The following is an 18,958-nucleotide window of genomic DNA, read 5'->3' on the forward strand; positions in this document are numbered from 1 at the left end:
ACAACTTGGTAGTACTTGGGATTCTAAGTCAAATGTGGACAAAGTACATAAAAGAAGGTGAATGGAGGGACATCTGGGTGGCTTAGTGGTTGAGCATCTGTCTTCAGCTCAGGGTGTGATCCCAGAGTCCCAGGATTGAGTCCCACGTTGGGATCCTTGCATGGAGCCTGCTTCTCCCTCTGCCTATGTCTCTGACTCTCTCTCTGCATCTCTCATGAATAAATAAATAAAATCTTTTAAAACAGAAAAAAACAAAGAAGGTGAATGGAGCATAGGATGAGGTTAGAGAAAATGGGATGAGATTATGCAGGACGTTGTGATTAAGAAGTGAGAAAATTTGGATTTTTTTTCCATGCAAGTGGAGGCAATTGAAATATCCTAAAAAAAAAAAAAAAGCATGATGTAATGTATTTATTTATTTTATAAGACATCTCTCTGGCTGGTGTTTGCCAACTGGATAGGAAGGGATCCAGAGAAGTGTGGTGTCCGGTTAGGAGGTAAGAGGTAGAACATGGGCTAGCACTCAAGACAGTGCAAGAGGTATGGGGACAGATTCCAGAGATATTTAGGAGAAAAAACTGAGAGTACTTGCTGATGGATTGAATAAGATCAGATGGGGGGTGGGGAAAAAAGTAAGATTGAGAGAAAAATTAGAATCAAAGATGTCTTTTAAGTTTCAAACTTGGGCAACAGGATGGATGATAGTATAGGGGTGGTTGAGGAGGAACATGTACAAAGATAAGGCCATCAAGAACTCACATAACTAATAGTCCTTATCACACAGGGGGATTTAAGGATAAAATGATATAGATATATATTCTTTCACACAATCCCTAGCACGTAAGTGCTCAATATTTGATTGTTTTTCTGTTGTTATTATTCACAAGGGACTACCCATTGGAGACACTAGATGCCCTTGATCAGTAAAGACATGATCATTCTCTTGGACTCAACAATCTTATTTTTATTTTCTCCAGTGAAAAATAAATATTACTCTTGAAAACCCTGCAGTGGTGATAGAAGAATGGGGTAGGGTAGACTCATGTGTGCCTCAAGCAACATCAATCAAACTTTCAGCCAAGTTTTGATTACAAGATCTTTCTTTCTGGCAATGGTGTAAAAAGCAGAAAGAGCACAGCTGGATTTTCAGCACTAGGTGGATACCACAAGTTCTGGAAATTGGAAAAAGCGTCTTCTAACTTGGAAATTGTGGTGATTTGTCTGGAGTAGTTAGAAGGAAAATAAATACAGACCTACCCCTAGCCCCAACTGCTCATGATACCATTTACAGAGTAAGTTGTCTGGCTGTAACTGTTTGGTCTTTGCTAAGCATCCAGTCTTTTTAATCAGGGTTGTTAGGTAGGTGATTGGCTCTCTGATTTCTACACTTAAGGTTAATTTTTGCAATACGAAAATAAACATAATTTTAGTGTTTTGCCAACCTGGCTACATATAAAAACTGCTAGCCAGTTAAAAAATATAGAATGCTAGGACAATCCCAGGATACTTGATTTAGTAAGCCTGTCAATCTAGGTTTTAAAATGTCTTCTAAATGATTGGTCTACAGATGTCATTTGGAAGCCATTGGTCTGAGGATTGGGGTGTTATATTATGATTTGAAAACCCTGGAGTCTGTTTTTTCTTTTGCTGGTGAATTGCTTGCAATGTGGCATTAGGCAAATCACTTAATGGTTCCTAATGTCATAGTTTAGCCTCACTTATTCCACTGGAATGAAGAAAATATAGACAGCTAATAGTCAGTGGGTAGAATGTTTCATGTGAAGGACATTTGGACTAGACTATCGAAATTTAGAATCCCTGTCCTGGTGAGGGTCTGCCTGTGTGCATTGATCTAACATCCAATGCTATCATTCCTTAAAATGCAAACTACCCGCTTCATGATTTCAAGTGACTCTTGATTCATAGCACTTTATGGGAAGGAGTTGAACTGTGAATAAACCAGTTTTTTTTCATTTATGATTTTAAAAGGCTCAGAGGTCACTCCTCAACACTAAACTCAGAAAAGGGAGCTATGGCACCACTAGAGATCAAAGTCTTGCCATTGCTATAGACTTTAGTCTCCTTCAAGGGTCCTTTGTGGAAGCTAGGTTTCCTGGAGCTAGGAGGAATCCAGGACACTGAATTCTTTCTACAATCACAGTCTCCTACAGCCAGAACCAGCTTGTGGCACTCAAGTGCTAGGCTCCATACCATGGGATCTCAAGGTTAGTGCCCAAAACAGGGATTGACAGGCATTGACATGGAGCCATTGAGACAGGGCTTGCTACTGGGCTTTGAGGAACTGACCAATCAAACGCAGTGTGAGAATTCTGAAGGCAGAACCTGAACTAGGTCATCTCATAGAGTGCCATGCAGAATTTGTGAGAAGTGTATGGAGAGAAGGCCAGAGGAGGCACTCCTCATACAAGGGAGAAGAACCTGGGAAGGAGAATCCATGAGGTTGAGGGGGCATAGGGACCCCTATAGAAAGGAAATGCCATTTCCTAGGGAATCAGATCTCTCTCCCAAACTCCTCTCACTCCTGCCTGTAGTGGCTTCTGGTGGAGTTCAGGGGGTCCTGGTGGGAACTGTGCTGCTTTTATTTCTACCTTCAAGTCTTCCCTCTCTATATATTTTACTGATATTACTGGTGGCTTGCATCACAGGGCCTGTCATGTTGTTCAGCTACCACCTGCAATGACCTACTCACTCTTCCCCATGCAAGTTTGATCTATCTACCTTCACCACTGGGATTATTAAACTGGCAAGGAAAGATATGAAATCTGCATTCTTGAATGGCTCTTCACACTGGGCAAGAAAAGGGAGGACTATTTCCATGTTGAAGAGTTCCAACCAATTCAGAGAAAAATACCACATGAAGTCAAAATATTATCGTCTTGGCCAAGAAAGGGTTTTCCTTTATAACCATGCTGACATGCAAAGTTTTACAGCCTTGACTCTCCCCTGGTGTCAGTGGTATTGCCTGCTCTCTCCAGCTGGAGGATGTCAGTTCAGCAGAGGTAGGGAAAGGATTTCATCTGTGGGAGGTTGTAGAAAGAAGAGAGTCCCTGGGAGAATATAAACTCTGTAGTGTAAAAGAAGAGTAGAATATCCAGTCTACAAGAAGGACAAAAAGGAGTTTCGTTATCATCAAAAGAACTACAAATCTTTCATTGAAATAGATTCGGAAAGACATTTTTGGGTGGAATCTTCCTTTAGGGAAAGAAGCCATATACACAATATTACATAGTATGTGATTTCATTTATGAAAGTTCAAGAACAGGCAAACCTAATCTATGTTGATGAAAGTCAGAATAGTGTGGATTGCCAGGGTGTGGGAAGGTTTAACTATAAGGAACACCAGGGGAATTCTGGGATACTGGGCACTGGAAATGCTCTGTATCTTGATCTGAGTGATTACCCAGGTGTATTCACATGTAAAAATTCCTTGAGCTGTATACTAAGATTTGTGTAATATTCCATATGTAATTTATTAGTCAATACAGAAGTTTAAAATGAATGGTCTTATTTTGCCACCCTTATAAATGTGGCATCATGGTAAACGGCCTCCAAGATTTTGAATAGGATAGAGATGCTATTAATATTCAAAGTGGGCTGTAGAGCATAAAAGGAGCAGTTAAACCTGACACAGTGGAAGGACCACAGGCTTTGGCAGCAACTCACCTTGGTCCAGGTCCTAATATACCTTTTACTGTAGATCTTTGAGCTAGCTTGAAATCTCTCTCAGGCTCAGGTCCCTTCTCTATGTGGATAATAATATACTTAACTGAACTGCCATTTGGAGGATTCAGTGAAATGATGTATTCCAGTCATAAAATCAGTCATAAAATCAGATTTCTACCCTACAATATTCTTGATAATAAAGATATGAATATCAATAACTATTTAACATCATACTAAATAGAAGTTGAAAGCTTTTCTTCTAATATTAAGAACAAGACAAAGATGCTCACTCTTGCTGCTTTTATTCAACATAGTATTGGAAGTCCTAGCCATAGCAATTAGTCAAGAAGAAGAAATAAAAACCCTCCAAACTGGAAAGAAAACAACACTGTCACAATCTGCAGATTATATGATACTATATGGAGAAAACGCCAAAGATTCCACATACAAAAAAATCATTAGAACTAATGAATGAATTCAGTCAAGTTGTATGGATTAGTTCAGTGAAGAATTACTAAGTGAATTCAGTAAAATTGTTTCTATATACTCTTAACAAACTACTACAGAAATTAAGAAAACAACCCCATGTACAATTGCATCAAAAGGAATAAAATTCCTGGAAATAAATTTAACCAAGGAGATAAAATACCTGCATACTGAAAACAAAGACATTGATGAAAGAAATTGAAGAAGACAAAAATAAATGGAAAGATACTCCATACTTCTAGATTGGAAGAATGAATATTGTTAAACTACCCATACTACCCAAAGCAATCTCTAAATTGACTGCATTCCCTATTAAAATCCCAATGGTGTTTTCACAGAACTAGAACAAACAGTTCTAATATTTGCATAGGGTCACAAAAGACCGTTGATAGCCAAAGGAATCTTGAGAAGGAAAAACAAAGCTAGAGGTATCATACTCCCTGATTTCAAACTATACTACAAAGCTATAATAATCAAAACAATATGATATTGTTATAAAAAGAGACATATTGATCAATGAAATGAAATACAGAGCCAGCAATAAACCCATACATATATGATCAATAAGTTACAACAAAAGAGCCAAAAATATTCAATGGGGAAAAGACAGTCTCTTCAATAAATGGTGTTGGGAAAAACTGGTTGGCCCCATGTAAAACAGTGAAACTAGACCATTGCTTTACACTCTACACAAAATGGTAGACATGATCAAATGTAATGAATGTAAGACCATGAATGTAAGACCTGAAACCATAAAACTCCTAGAAGAAAACATAGGAGGTGAACTCTTCAGCACTGGTCATTGGTCATTGAATTTTTGGATTTGATTACAAAATCAAAGACAACAAAAGCAAAAATGAACAAGTGGACTACATCAAACTAAAAACTTCTTCACAGTGAAGGAAACCATCAACAAAATGAAAAGGCAACCTACTGAATGGCAGAAAATGTTTGCAAATCATATAACCAATAAGGGGTTAATATCCAAAACATATAAAGAACTTAGACAACTCAATAGCAAAAAAACAAACAACCCCATTAAAAAATTGGCAAAGGGTCTAAATAGACATTTTTCCAAAGAAGACCTACAGATGGCCAACAGACACATGCTAAGATGTTCAAAATCACCAATTATCAGGGAAATGCAGATCAAAACCACAGAGAGATATCCTTTCAAACCTGTTAAAATGGCTGTTATTAAAAAGATACGAAATAACAAGTGTTGAAGAAGATGTGGAGAAAAGGAAACCCTTGTATACTGTTGTTGTGAATGTAAATTAGAGCAGCCACTATGGAAAACAGTATGGAGGATCCTCAGAAAAATCAAGAATAGAACTATAGTATGATCCAGTAATTCTATTTCTGGGAGTTTATCCAAAAAATAAAAATAAAAACACTAATTTGAAAGGATATATTGCACTCCTGTGTTCATTGCAGCATTGTTTACAATAGCTGAGATATGGAAACAACCAAGTGTCTATCAAAGGATGAATGGATAAAGAAAGTGTAGTGAAAAAAAAAAAGAAAATGTAGTGTATATACATGATGAAATACTACTCAGCCATTAAAAAGAAGGAAATTTTACCATTTGTGACAACATGGATAGATCTTAAGGGTAGTAAGCTAAGTGAAATAGGTCAATAGGGAAAGATAATTACCATATATTCTACTTATCCATTGAATCAAGAAACCCAAAATGAATGAACAAATATAAGAAAACTCATGGACACAAAGAACAGATAGATGGTTATCAGAGGGGAAGGGAGTTGGGAGCAGAGGAAGCGAGTGAAGGAGGTCCGTCACATGCTGATTGATGGTAACTAGATTTACGATGATCACTTTATGGTATATACAAATATCAAATTATCATGTTGCATATCTGAAACTAATGTTACATAACAATTTTACCTCAATAAAAACTAACAAACACTCTTTCACTTATTTCTAAGTGGAGATTGTTCAAATTATGTTAAATTATTAAAATTTATTTAAATTATTTGAAATCAAATAATTCTGTGCTAGGATCTAGGGCAAATTATTTCACACTTCTGAGTGTGTTTCTTTATGAAATAAGAATAATAATAATACAATTTCATCATGAGTATGCTGATCATTCAGTTTGTCACCATGTATAATGTGCTCTGCAATATGCCTAATACACTGTGAATTTTGGTTAAATTATTCAACTTGGAAGATACTTAACAATGCCTGATGTAAGCCCGATATTATTTAGAAATTATTATGAGGAATTAAAAACAAGAATAAGATACAATGCTTGCCTTCAGAAAGTTTCCATCTTACTGGAAAAGAGACATGTGCACGTTCATAAAACAATGTGATAAATATTTTACTAGTGTGATATGAGAATACTGGAGAAGCTCATTCTATAATAGTGCAACAGTCATTAAAAGTTGTGATCATATTTAAATTTAAAAAGAGCATCATGAACCCAGAAAATGACAATTTAAGGCTACCATATGGTTGAGTCAATGGCCAAGAAATTATTTGTGTTTTAGAATCACAAGCTTGTAACCAGGATTGCTCTGGATCAGAAGTGGATGCATTAAAACAGCAGCATGGGAAGCACCTTCAAATTGACAGTGAGCCAGAAGGAGCATGGAATGGAATTCACAGCATCAAGACCTAATTCTATTGACTGCTGTCTGCCTCGAAGCAATTTCTCTGGTTGGAGGCCATGTTCGTGCACGAGGAGGAAGAGCAGTTCTTTGAAGACAGTGTTGAGTCATGCCTACTTGGAGTCAGCCTTGGAGATGCTGACAGAAGCTATGAGTGCTTTCCAAGAAAAGATGGACTTGTAAACAAACAAAATGGCCATAATATCTCTAGTGAGGTTCTTGCCCTTCTGAAATTCAGGCTTAGAGTCTCTGTTCTGAAAGAAAATCCATATGCTGCATCTTCTTCCCTGTCTGGAGAACTAAGAAATATTGGCAACTTCATAAATTATATTACCATATGAACCCTGATGATCCCAACATCACTTCTGGGAGGTCCCCTGAGTGTGGGGTAACTTTTTCTTTCCTTCATCCTACCTGGCATTTCCCAGTGCACTTAGGTGTGAGGCTTCTCCAAGATGAAAGGCTTAAACAAAACCCAACTGTAAACAATCTAGACCTTGTGCTGATATTTATCAAGCTCTCTTGAGAGTTTCATAGCAAATATTACAGGCATACCTTGTTTTATTGTGTTTCACTTTATAGTACTTTGAAGATATTGCAGTTTTTACAAATCAAAGGTTTGTGGCAACCCAGCACTGAGCAAGTTTTTTGGTACTGTTTTATCCAACAGCATTTACTCACCTCAAGTCTCTGCATCATGTTTTGGCAATTCTGGCACTATCTCAGACTTTTTCATTATTATTGTATTTGTTATGATGATCTGTGATTAGTGATCTTTGATGTTATTATTATAATCATTTTAGGATACTATTATAATCATTTTAGGATACCATGAACCATACCCATATGACAGCAACCTTAATCGATAAATGTTGTATGTGTTCTGACTGCTTCTCTGACGGGCTGTTCACCCATCTCTCTTCCTCTCCTTGGGCCTCTACATTCCCTGAGAAACAACAAAACTGGAATTAAGCCAATTAGTAACACTACAGTATTCTCTAAGTGAGTAAAAGGAAGAGTCACGTATCTCTCACTTTAAATAAAAATCTAGACATGATTAAGCTTTCACTGTTTTTTTCAGACATAATGCTATTGTACATTTAATAGGCTATATTAGTATAAACATGAGTTTTATATGCAAATTCATTTGACTCTTTTTTGATTCTCTGACTTAGAAATTAGACTGATGAGGTAGGACCTTTAGCTAACAAGATCCAATTGTGACTGCCTATTTGCTACTCCTTATCCCATATTACTTAGAGTCCAGTCTTCTCCCATGACCTCCTTGAGGGAGTCTAATGGGCTATTTTGTTTCATGTCTCATCAGCAATTTCCTGAAGATACAGTGCCTGGAGGGTGGAATCTGGGAGCAAGGCAGCTGTGTCCCAGTGGTGTGCGAGCCCCCTTCTCCTGTCTTTGAAGGCATGTATGAATGTACCAATGGCTTTGAACTCAACAGCCAGTGTGCGCTCAACTGTAACCAGGAAAGTGAAAAGGTAAGATGACTTGAACTTGGTTTTGGATCAGACTGTGCTCTAATCTTGATGACCAATTCAAGAATGTTGACTAGAAATGATCTAAATGAATCCCAACAGGCTGGGCCTTACTAAGTTGGGATTCTAACCAGCAGTGTTAATATGATTTGATAGAAAATTCAGAAGATAACCACATTCTTGGAATAGTTTTTCCTGAGTTTAGAACTTCCTCTTGGATAAAAGAAAAATCTGATGGGTTGGGTACCTGGGTAAATTCCAAAAAACTCTGGGATTTTGATTTGGCAGTGTGATTTCCTCCCATGTATGGCCACTAACCTAACCTGGCTATGAAAGCTGGTATCATATTTTTCCATAGAACAGATCCCTGAACAGGAACACAAATTTTTCAGCAGAGGCAAAGCTGAAAGTGCTACTGGACTGCCATTCTCCCTAGGATTTTGGCTTTAGAGGTCTCAGATGAAAACCACAGTCTTATCATGGTTATGTCAATTTTAGTTTTGACTCTTTTCAAGTCACACACACACATGAGACAGGAAGTTAAGCAGACTTCCTAGGCAGAGATCAATGACCTTGACTGCTCTCCTGGCACATGTGTATCTCAGTGTCCAACACTCCAAGGTAAGCACTGCTGGACAGATGTGCAAAGAAAATGCTGTGAAATGAGACTCCTGAGAAATCAAATACATCCGTTTACACTGATTGTCTAAGGCCTCAAGGAGTTGGCCCTGGATGAAGGGAGAGTTATCTACAATTCTAAAATCTTGCTTTCTTGGGTTTTGTGAGTTAGTGCTATTTTCTCTGTGATCTGCATATAGTACACTTTGTGATTATTGAGGGTGTGGAGCCAAAAGTTAAACAAACCAGCATACATATAGAGAAAGGGAATGAAACTTTGATGAGATCAAAAGCAACTATGATGTGTCCATTCAAGCAGAAAGGCAAAAATACCTTTGGAAAAATAATGAATTGGTTTCCCTGGATCTCACTCCTCTTGAAAAAAAATATGACATTTGCTACAAGCAGCATTTGTGTGATAGTATGGATGAATCCATGCAAAACAACACCATCTGTGAAAAAAATTCCAAAAATATCTCCAAATATGTGGGCTACAGTTAACAGCTCACTGAATCCTTATATCCAAAGAAAAACACATTGTTAATAAATTTCATTAATGACAAAATTGTTTATGATTTCTTCACATCAAAATGGCAAAACATTGTCTTGACTCTTCTTATTTTTTGTTTTTATTTTTTGGTCAGTAATGAATGGTTTATTATTTCAATAGTATCTTTAGTCCAGGTTCCAAAAGTTGGAACACACTACCGTTTCATCAGACCACTTTTTCCTTGCTCTAAATGAACTTAACAAAATAAGAATGGAAATGTTTGCTTTTGATATTGTAGCGCCCCATCCTCTGCACTAAGGAGGGACTGTGGACTGAGGAGTTCACCTTGTGTGAACACCTGCAGGGGGAGTGCCCACCACCCCCCTCGGAGCTGAATTCTGTGGAGTACAAGTGCGAACAGGGATACGGGATTGGTAAGTTTGAAAAGAGATGCTAAATTTGGCTCCCAAGTAATCCTTTTATTAGGCCTGGCTGGATTTTGAGTCTGATCCATTGTTCTCCCTGAGGAATAGATGGAAATGTAAGCTGACTTCTAGCTGGTTCAGTAAAAATGAAATTTATGGCAAACTCATTCTTTTTACCCTTCCACGTGCCCGTGTAACATTGGTGTGGCTGCTGAACTATTTGCAGTGTCTGGTCATGTTACCCACTTTGCTGCAGACAGAGAGTGGATTAGATTGTGGCAGGAGTAGAGTTGTAGTCCAAGAGGGAAGATGGGAATATGTAGCCATACACCATACATGTGCTGGGCCCCTTCTCCAATTCTTTCTGCAGTTTTTCCTGGAGCAGAGAGTTCCTGAAAGGGACGAATTGAGATGGCATTTGCTTGTGTTGCTCTTCAGCCATTCTTTCTCTAGAGGAGACCAGGCTCCAGAACCTATAGGCAACTTCTTAATCAAGTAATTGCAACTAAAGGTCTCTGTGGTCAGAGCTGATTTATAGTAATGTTGATTGAACTTTACCCTGGCTGGATCTAAGCATCATAGAAAAGAGATGCTACTTGTGGAAAACCTGAGTTCTGAGTAAATTTTATTTATTTGTTTATTTATTTATTTATTTATTTATTTATTTATTTATTTATTTGTTTATTCATGATAGACATAGAGAGAGAGAGAGAGAGAGAGGCAGAGACACAGGCAGAGGGAGAAGCAGGCTCCATGATGGGAGCCCGATGCAGGACTCGATCCCGGGACTCCAGGATTCCTCCCTGGGCCAAAGGCAGGCGCTGAACTGCTGAGCCACCCAGGGATCCCCAGGAAATTTATTTTTTAAGATTTTATTTATTTATTTGAGAGAGAGAGAGAACACATGAGCAGAGGGAGAGGCAGAGAATCTCAAGCAGACTCCACACTGAACACACAGGCCACTGGGAGACTTGATCTCGATCATGATATAAGCCAAAACCAAGAGTCAGACACTTAACTGAGACACCCCAAGCATGGATAATTTTGTGTCATTCTAATTGTGTAATGCCAATGAGTATAATTTGAGTAAATAAGAAAGTTCACTAGTTTCTGAGATGGCTCTCTACCATATTTAGGTTACTCTTTGCACCAAGAAATCTCATGACCAGGCATGGTGTGGTGGGGTGCTCAGACTGGGCCTCTTAAGTGGTGTTTCATGAGCAAAGTCTCATCTCCCCATCTCTAATTTCTGCATTCAAGTGTCATGCAGTTACATAGATAGAGCTCTTAAGAGTCATGCAACATTTTGAGTTATTTCACAAGTTTGCAAAAAACATAGAAATAGAGATAGATCTAAAAAGAAGCTTGGAGAGGAGCAAATCTATAGATGAGGAAACAGAACCCTGGGAGTGTGCCATCTTTGAACAGAGTTTTAGAAGACACTTGCGCTCTACATACAAGGGAATGGAGCAAGATTTTCCTTCAGGAGGCCAACACATGACCCAAGTCTCTGCTTCTAATTCCCTGTTGCTTCCTCTTTTAATCACATAGGTTTCTTGGCTGCCAGCATAATGATCTTCAATGGAGCAACAGACATTATAAATCTGCCTTCATACTTTCTGGGCCATTTTTTTTCCTCTAGCTAGCAAATTTCTTAGGTAGTGACTGCTATAATTATAAGCCTTCCAGAGATCATATAAGCAGGAATGATACTAAATGTACTTAAAAGGCGTCAGCCAATCAGCTTAGTCTTTGGCTGGCCAGAGTCCTAGAGTGGGGCCTTGGAGGTCTACAGGACCAAGAGTTAAACTTGTAATTGCTGGATCATGCAGAGATTCAGAGATTCCAGAGAAGGGGCTATACTGGACCAGAAGAAGGTATGGGCATGGCATCAAGGAGAGTTAACTTGGAGGCAGTGGCTCTTTAGCGATTAGTGTAGACATATCCCTACAGGGGCATTGTAGATGAGTATCAGCCCTGCCTATAACCTCAAAAATGTGGTGATCCATAACGTAGAAAGTAATTGCTCTTAAAAAATCAAAGCTATTGATCCCAGGATGAAAAAGACAGAGATCTAAGAAGTTCAAGTCTCTGCTGTAAATTTCTGTCCTTCAGGTGCAGTGTGTTCCCCATCGTGTGTAATTCCCCCTAGCGATCCTGTAATTCTGCCTGAGAACATCACTGCTGACACGCTGGAGCACTGGATGGAACCTGTCAAAGTCCAGGTGAGGAAAGGGGCATTTTTATGTGCCAAGAATGTAAGACCACTGGAGAATTCTCAACTGACAGCATATTCCCTGGAGTAATTTCTGAGGCTTTCAGGGCATCCTTAAAGCAAACAACCACATGGATCCTTCCTAAAGAGAAGAATTCAACATTGGGAAAAGAAAAGAGGAAACGTGAGAAAAAAGATGGCCCCTATCCAGAGGATAGTTTAAAAGATAATCTAGAAGGAGGACTTGGAGATATAAAGAATGGTAATTCAGGAAGGGAATGGAAAGAGAAGATTACCACTAATTAAAAATAGGACAGAAAATCTTAGAAGGAACCAAAGGAATGAAGAAAGTTGAAAGGATAGAGAGGGAAAGATGGTTTAGAAAAGAGGAAGATGAAACTGAAAGCAGAGAAATGATGCCCAAAGGAGTAAGAGAGGGAGCTGCCTTTCCTGTCTCCATTCCCATCCTTTCTGAAACCTGAGATCTTCTCCCTGGGTGCTCTGGAATCCAATCCGTTGTGGGCAGGACCCACTATATACATGGCCTCTTCTCTGGGCTCTCCATGTGTTTGCATTCTCAGTTGAAACCCTGCGGACTTTCTCCCCTGGGCCTGGGAGAGGGGCACCTGCTCTCCTAGGTGCCACTTCCAAATCATTCTCCCCTTCTCCTCCCTGGAGTTCCCCCACATTTGAATCTAATGCTAACAGAGCAATCCACTCACTGCCCTCATCTTCTGTCATCTTTGGACCCCCTTCCCTTATGTCTTTAACACTTTAGCTCCTGGGTCATGGTTGCCTTAGCTGATACTTCTGCAGAACTCATTGATTTCAATATCACATACTTGATCCTTCAAAAACCTGGGTTCTCAGTTCCATGACCTCCTTTCCTCCTGTTCTTTGCCTTTCTGACTTCGTCCCTTTTATGACTTTCTTGGCACATTCTGATCTTCCCATAGTGGCTTCTTGACTGATTCTTGAGCATACTAGGCACACTCCCACCATAGTACCTTTGCTCTGTGGTTCCCTCTGCCTAGAATGCTCTTCTCCCATGTGTCTTCATGTCTTGCTCCTTGACTTTCTTTAGAATTTTACTCAAATGTCAGGTGCCCTCTTTGTCTATCTAAAATTTTAACTCCCTAAAACTTTGTCCCCCTTTCCCTTTTTAAAACTTTTTCTCCTTAGGACTTACCATTACCAGGCATATTATACATTTTATTTATCTTATTTAGTATCCCTTTCTGCTGCTGGAATAAAAAGCTCAATGAAGGAATATTATCTGTTCCATTCACTACTATCTCCCCAGATCTTAGAACAGTGCCTAGTATGTAGAAAGTGCTCAATAAATATTTAAGAAGTGAATAGATGAAAAAGAGGGTGAGAAAGCTATACAAGATCTGGATGGAGAAGATCTTATGGTATGTTAGTTATTTCTTCTTAGAATGGGGAGGGAGAGGATGACAAAGAGCCTGGGAGCTTGTTTGCTTTATTAGACTGTCTAACAAAGAAAATCCTTTGTCATAGAGTCACCAAGAGATGGAGTCTAGAGCTGTACCACATTTAATTTGGAAACCATCCTCAGATTGCTTTTTTTCCCCTCACAGGCTAGTTTTGCTATATTATCAGCACAGGAATTTGTGTCAAAGCAGGAGGATTAAGAAAAAATACCCTAAGCATGATTCGGGAGAGGGGAACAGGAGTAGCATACTCCTATTAATTCAGTCAGTTAGTTATTCATTGAACATACATTTGTTGGGACTTACTATGTGCCCTGGAACTGGTCTAACTGCTGGGAATCTGGAGATGAAAAAAATGATAGTCCTTCTATTTACAAAATTTATAATCTGGCCATGAAAACAGACATTTATAATAATGCAACACAGGAAATGGCTTGGTTATGGTAGAAATGCAACAGCAACACCCAAGAGGAAGCAACTAATTCTGCTCAGGAGCTTCAAGAAGGATCAAAGGACCACAAGGCTTTTCCTCTGGGTCATAAACTATGATCGAGAGCAATGTTCTAGAGGATAGGAATGGTAAGAAGTTCTCTGTGGCTGAAACGAGGGTCTGTGTGATGCCTAGGGAGAGGGAAGATGGGTACTAGAAGGATGAGATGGGGAGAAACAAATGGGCAAGATCCCTCAGGGCAGGCCATGCCTTTTTAGGATGTAGAACTTAAGGACAACACTGGATAGAGTGGAGCAAACCAGGAGCCTAAGGGCAGTGTGAAGACTGGATTGGGGTGGGGAGGAAAAAGTCAGAGAAACACCTTGCCTGGTTCTCCCATCCTGGGCCTTCTAGACTTCCTGTCCTACTCCCCATAGCCTGCTGTGAAGGTCTAATTGGAATTACAGCGCCTGAAGGAAGAGCTCCTGCCTCCTGTTTCATGAAGCGCTAGATGGTCTAGATCTTGAATTCAACTTCTCCCTGGGGAAAGACTTCTCTTTCTCCATTAGTAGCTAAAGGGAGAAAGGCTTAGGATGTCTCAGACCCTTTCTTCCTCTTGAGAAATCAATTGCTTAAGGAATGCTTCTCTACCCACATCACTGTAAAGCCATCCAGTGGGAACAGTCGGTGGATATAGGGTATGGAAGGCCAGAGTGCAGGCCTTCCAGTGATTGGGGGTCTCCCACTTCTGCTTTCCAACTGGAACATTCAAAGAAAAGCAGTTTGGATGTCTCCATGAAGATAGCAGGGGTACCAATTACAGAGACTTGACTGTCTCCAAACTAGAAAACAATATTCTCTATTTTCCAAAAGCTTCTTTCTTCTTAACTGTCCTCCAGGGAACTCATTATTATTTATTTACTCTAATTCCATAGCTTTTTATTTACATTTATATACCTAGTGACTTTTCCAGTGCTGGGACCCTTGTAGGTGTCTTATAAATATTGGTTGAGTGACCCAAAAAATTGCAGCACCATTTTCTACCTTTTTTTTTTAAGATTTTATTTATTTATTTGAGAGGGAGAGAGTATGAGCAGAGAGGGGGAGAGGGAGAAGCAGACCTCCTGCTGACCAAGGATCCCAGACACAGGGCTTGATCCCAGGACCCTGGGATCATGACCTGAACCAAAGGCAGATGCTTAACCAACTGAGCCACCCAGATGCCTCACCATTTTCTACTTTGGGAGTAAATGTCTACTTTTTCATCAAACTGGATCATTTTGGCAGCTCTGTGTGACTGTGTGTAATCACATCCTTGTCATTTTCAGTTGCCCATCCCAGAGAGAAAATTCAGAGTACTTTTTTCTCCTTAAGCCAAACATCAAATGTTATGGTCTGTATCCTTGCGTGTGTCATGACAGTGGTCTAGTCAGTAAATCCAGGTTTTGAAACAGGTTATCCAGGCATGATTTTGAGGATGATAGCATCACAGAATGGTTGTAGACCTTAGAATCAAAAATGTGTCAAAAACCAAAACACTGAGTTTTCACTCATTATTTCTGTAATTCATCAGGTGCATAATTTTAAACAATTTTACTGTTCTGTGCCTCCATTTCCTCATCTGTAAAATAGACACAGTACCTATTTTGTAAGGTTGACATGAGCATCATATGAGAAACACGGCTAGAAATTAACTTTGTGCTTGAAGAACAGTCTTTCTCCATTATTTGTCATTCTTACTGCAAACGGGTTGCTTTTCCTAATCTCTGCCAGCTCTTCCCATCTGTGATCATACTGCCCTTCTTTGTAATCTGGGAGGATAGCTATACTGATCACAATTTGCATATTGTTAGAAGCACTATCACCTTAGTGGAGCTTTTAAGACTTGTGTCCTATTTCTGCATGAAAACAAAGTGAGGTAATTAGCTTCTTCTCATAATGTGGAGGAAGAATTGAGATAACTCACAAAACGAGCCTCATCCTTGCCTTGTAAGAGTAATTTGTTCCTGAGAAAACATCCAAAGGTCAGAATTTTAAAAGTTGAATACATAATTGATAACATTTGCTCCTGAACCCCCAAATCAATATTCTTTTTACCAGAAGAAAACCCAATGTTAATCCAGTAGTTAACATGAATTATCATAGAGTGGCCAAAGAAGCTGTCTTCTGTGCGTCTCTCAACAATTTCATAGATATAATGAAATAAAGGTGTATTGCTTACCAAAAAAGCTTCCATGGGATGCTTTGCTTTTAGGAAATCAAAACTTTATTATAACAGAAAACAAAAGGAAGAAGTCAGTGGATGCAGTGGGAACAGTGATGAGGTTGTTCTTATGTTCCCAAGTCCTCAGAGATAAGATGATACACTAGCCATAGATGATTTCATGATGCCTGCTATTTTGTACCCAGCAGCTCCTGAACAGTGGGAAATATAACCTTGTCCTCATAAATAAGAGGAAATGCTTTATAAACCAAAGCAGTTGTGTTAAATAAAACTCCTCATCGAGTCAAATCCTTATAACTTACATTGATTTATCTTTGGGGAGGGGGTCTTTCCATATTGTACTCAATCTTAAATTTTGGTGTCCTTAAGAATCACTTGGACAATTTGTAAGAGGGATGGACAGACCTGGGTTCTACCCTTCAGTTAGTCTGGCAGTGCCATGAAGCACACCAGGTAATTCCACTGTAATGCTTTGAGAGACACTGCTATTACAAAATAAATACTGGCAACATAAATATTTTATGTACAAGCACGCCTATTTGAAGTCTGGCTCATTTGTTTAGTAAATGGTGATTTCCTTTTTTTCGTGCAAATCCCTATCTCCCATACTTCAAATACCTTCATATCTGGCATGACTACAGAGCAAATGGATTAGGTTGCATCATTTCCTCTAGTCCGCTTCCAATGACTTCATTCTTTGTAATAAAAATGATATCCTACAGTTGGATAACACTTCATTGTTTTCAAAGTTGTATATGTAAAATATATATTTTTATATATTTATAATTTCATTTTAATCTTACCACAAACCAATAAACTAGGAAAGCAGGATTTTATTATCCTTGTTTTTACCAATAAAGTTGATTTTGGATGATCTGTCCAAGCTTGCACAGCTAACAGGAAGTAGAGAAAGAAGTGCAATCAACTTGTCTGATTCCAAGTCCAATGTGATCCCTCCTGAATTACCCTGTTTGCTATAGTCATTTCTTCCTCTCAAGTGTGTGTTTGGATTATCTTGCTCATCAAATAGAAAAGAAGTCACTACTCTCAACCATGAGAACCCCCTCTTTCCTACACTTCTCTTTATTCCTTCTTTCTTTCCCTAACAAAAATAATTTAGAGATTTCCCTGTGATACTACTTGTCCTTATTGTGAAAGAGATTATTCTTATTTTATTTTTAATTTTTTTGAAAGAGAGTATTTTTAAAGAACAATCAGCTATACTTTTGAGATGCCCACAAAGTTTATTTGCCTTCCTCTGGGGACTCTACTGGTTTGTATCCTGCAAATAACACCTGACTTCTAGAATAATATACTTTCCATTAAAGGAAGAATTTCTGAGGACTTAGGTAACCTGGGGTTTTAATGAAAAACATCTCTTAATAGCAGCTGGCATAAAGAAGAATAAGGTCCCTCTTGGTTCACATACTTGCCCCTCGGTAACCTCTGTCTATTCATAATCAAGGGGGAGGATGATATTATCTATCTTGCAGAACTATTGTAAAAATCAAAAATAACACTTTTGAAATGTCTTACGTGGTTGTTGGCATATAGTTCTAAAGTGAGTAAAAATGAAATTTCAGTTCACTTAGTACAAATATTACCTTGGGAAGTTTCCTTCCTCTCTGAACAGATATCACCAGGGAATGTACCATTCTCTAAGTTCTATACTTTGCTTATTTGTGCGCACGTGTGTGTGTGTGTGTGTGTGTGTGTGTAGCCAGAAACATGTAGATCATATGTTTCTTTTTTCTGTCCCTTTTACAAATGGGGCTGGGAAGAGGATTGATGGCCATTCAGTGTTTCCTATTTGAACACTGACTAAAGAAGCAACTTCTGACAACTTCGATTGCAAGACTGAGAATAAGGATGAAAATGACTATTATTTTTAATGGCTCAGTGGCATGCTGATTGTGGGAAACAAGACATAAGGATTTGAAATGGTCATATGGACTTTCTGGGCCTTTTGTTTTTGTAATGGCTTCTTCCTCCTTTACCTACTTACTATACACAGGGCTCTAGAACTTTCTCTGGTGATGACATCAGCAGGGCAATATCTGGCAGAAAGAGAGGATGTCCCCAGAAAAAGCTTATTGGCAGTCAAAAAAGGCCTACCAGTCAAGGGGACTGAACAGTGGAATCTGGAAGTTTGGGATGCAGGAGATGCCAAATGCTCATCAGTACCATTGCTCACACCCAGAAACAATAGCTTTTGCTCCTCAGCCTTCCACTCCTCTCTGGCAGTGCCTAGTCACCGGATGGTCTGGGGAGCCTGAGCTGAGGCTGTGGGAGGAGCTCCGCTCAGATTTTTGCTGGGAGCACTTTGTGCTATTCTCATCCCTGGTTTTCCTCATCTTTGATTTTTCTTCCTTTTTCTTCTTTTCTGTCATTCTGCCCCTTAAACTGGAAGATTCTTGAGGGTAGGGTTAATGTCTTATTTTCATCCCCAAATCTCCTCAGCATATGGCTCAGTTCATCCCCTGCTCAGAACGGAGTTGCCCTGTGAAACCAGAGCCCATAGAAGAGAGTGGCTCTTGCCTCCACAGAGCTCTTTCTCAAGGCAAACCTTTTGATTTTTCCAAAAGCCCATGCAAGCTTGAATTTTTATGACTGTCCTTAACCACTGTGTTGAAAGGGTTTTTTATTATATCTTGAGATTTACCATTTAAAATAGGAAAATTAACATTTTGACTTATGTTGGAAAGAAGTGGTCCTTCAAGAATGTGATTTCATGGGGAGATGATTTTTTTCATACATAATGTGGCAATTGTTTGCATGTAAATGAGTTTTCTAAATTATACTT

At 39.0% G+C, this 18,958-nt stretch overlaps 1 protein-coding gene across 1 annotated transcript in view; it reads left to right on the forward strand.

Annotated features, from left to right (window-relative positions):
• Positions 1-18,958, forward strand: part of PAPPA2 (pappalysin 2) — a 260,412-nt gene that overhangs the window by 201,697 nt on the left and 39,757 nt on the right. The window contains exons 17-19 of the mRNA XM_026001248.2: positions 8,134-8,302; positions 9,706-9,841; positions 11,948-12,057. Coding sequence (XP_025857033.1) covers positions 8,134-8,302; positions 9,706-9,841; positions 11,948-12,057 — 415 coding nt within the window. The remainder of the gene's footprint in view (positions 1-8,133; positions 8,303-9,705; positions 9,842-11,947; positions 12,058-18,958) is intronic.

The sequence above is a fragment of the Vulpes vulpes genome, chromosome 13 (genome assembly GCF_048418805.1).
Source record: "Vulpes vulpes isolate BD-2025 chromosome 13, VulVul3, whole genome shotgun sequence".
In the NCBI taxonomy this organism is placed as follows: Eukaryota; Metazoa; Chordata; class Mammalia; order Carnivora; family Canidae; genus Vulpes; species Vulpes vulpes.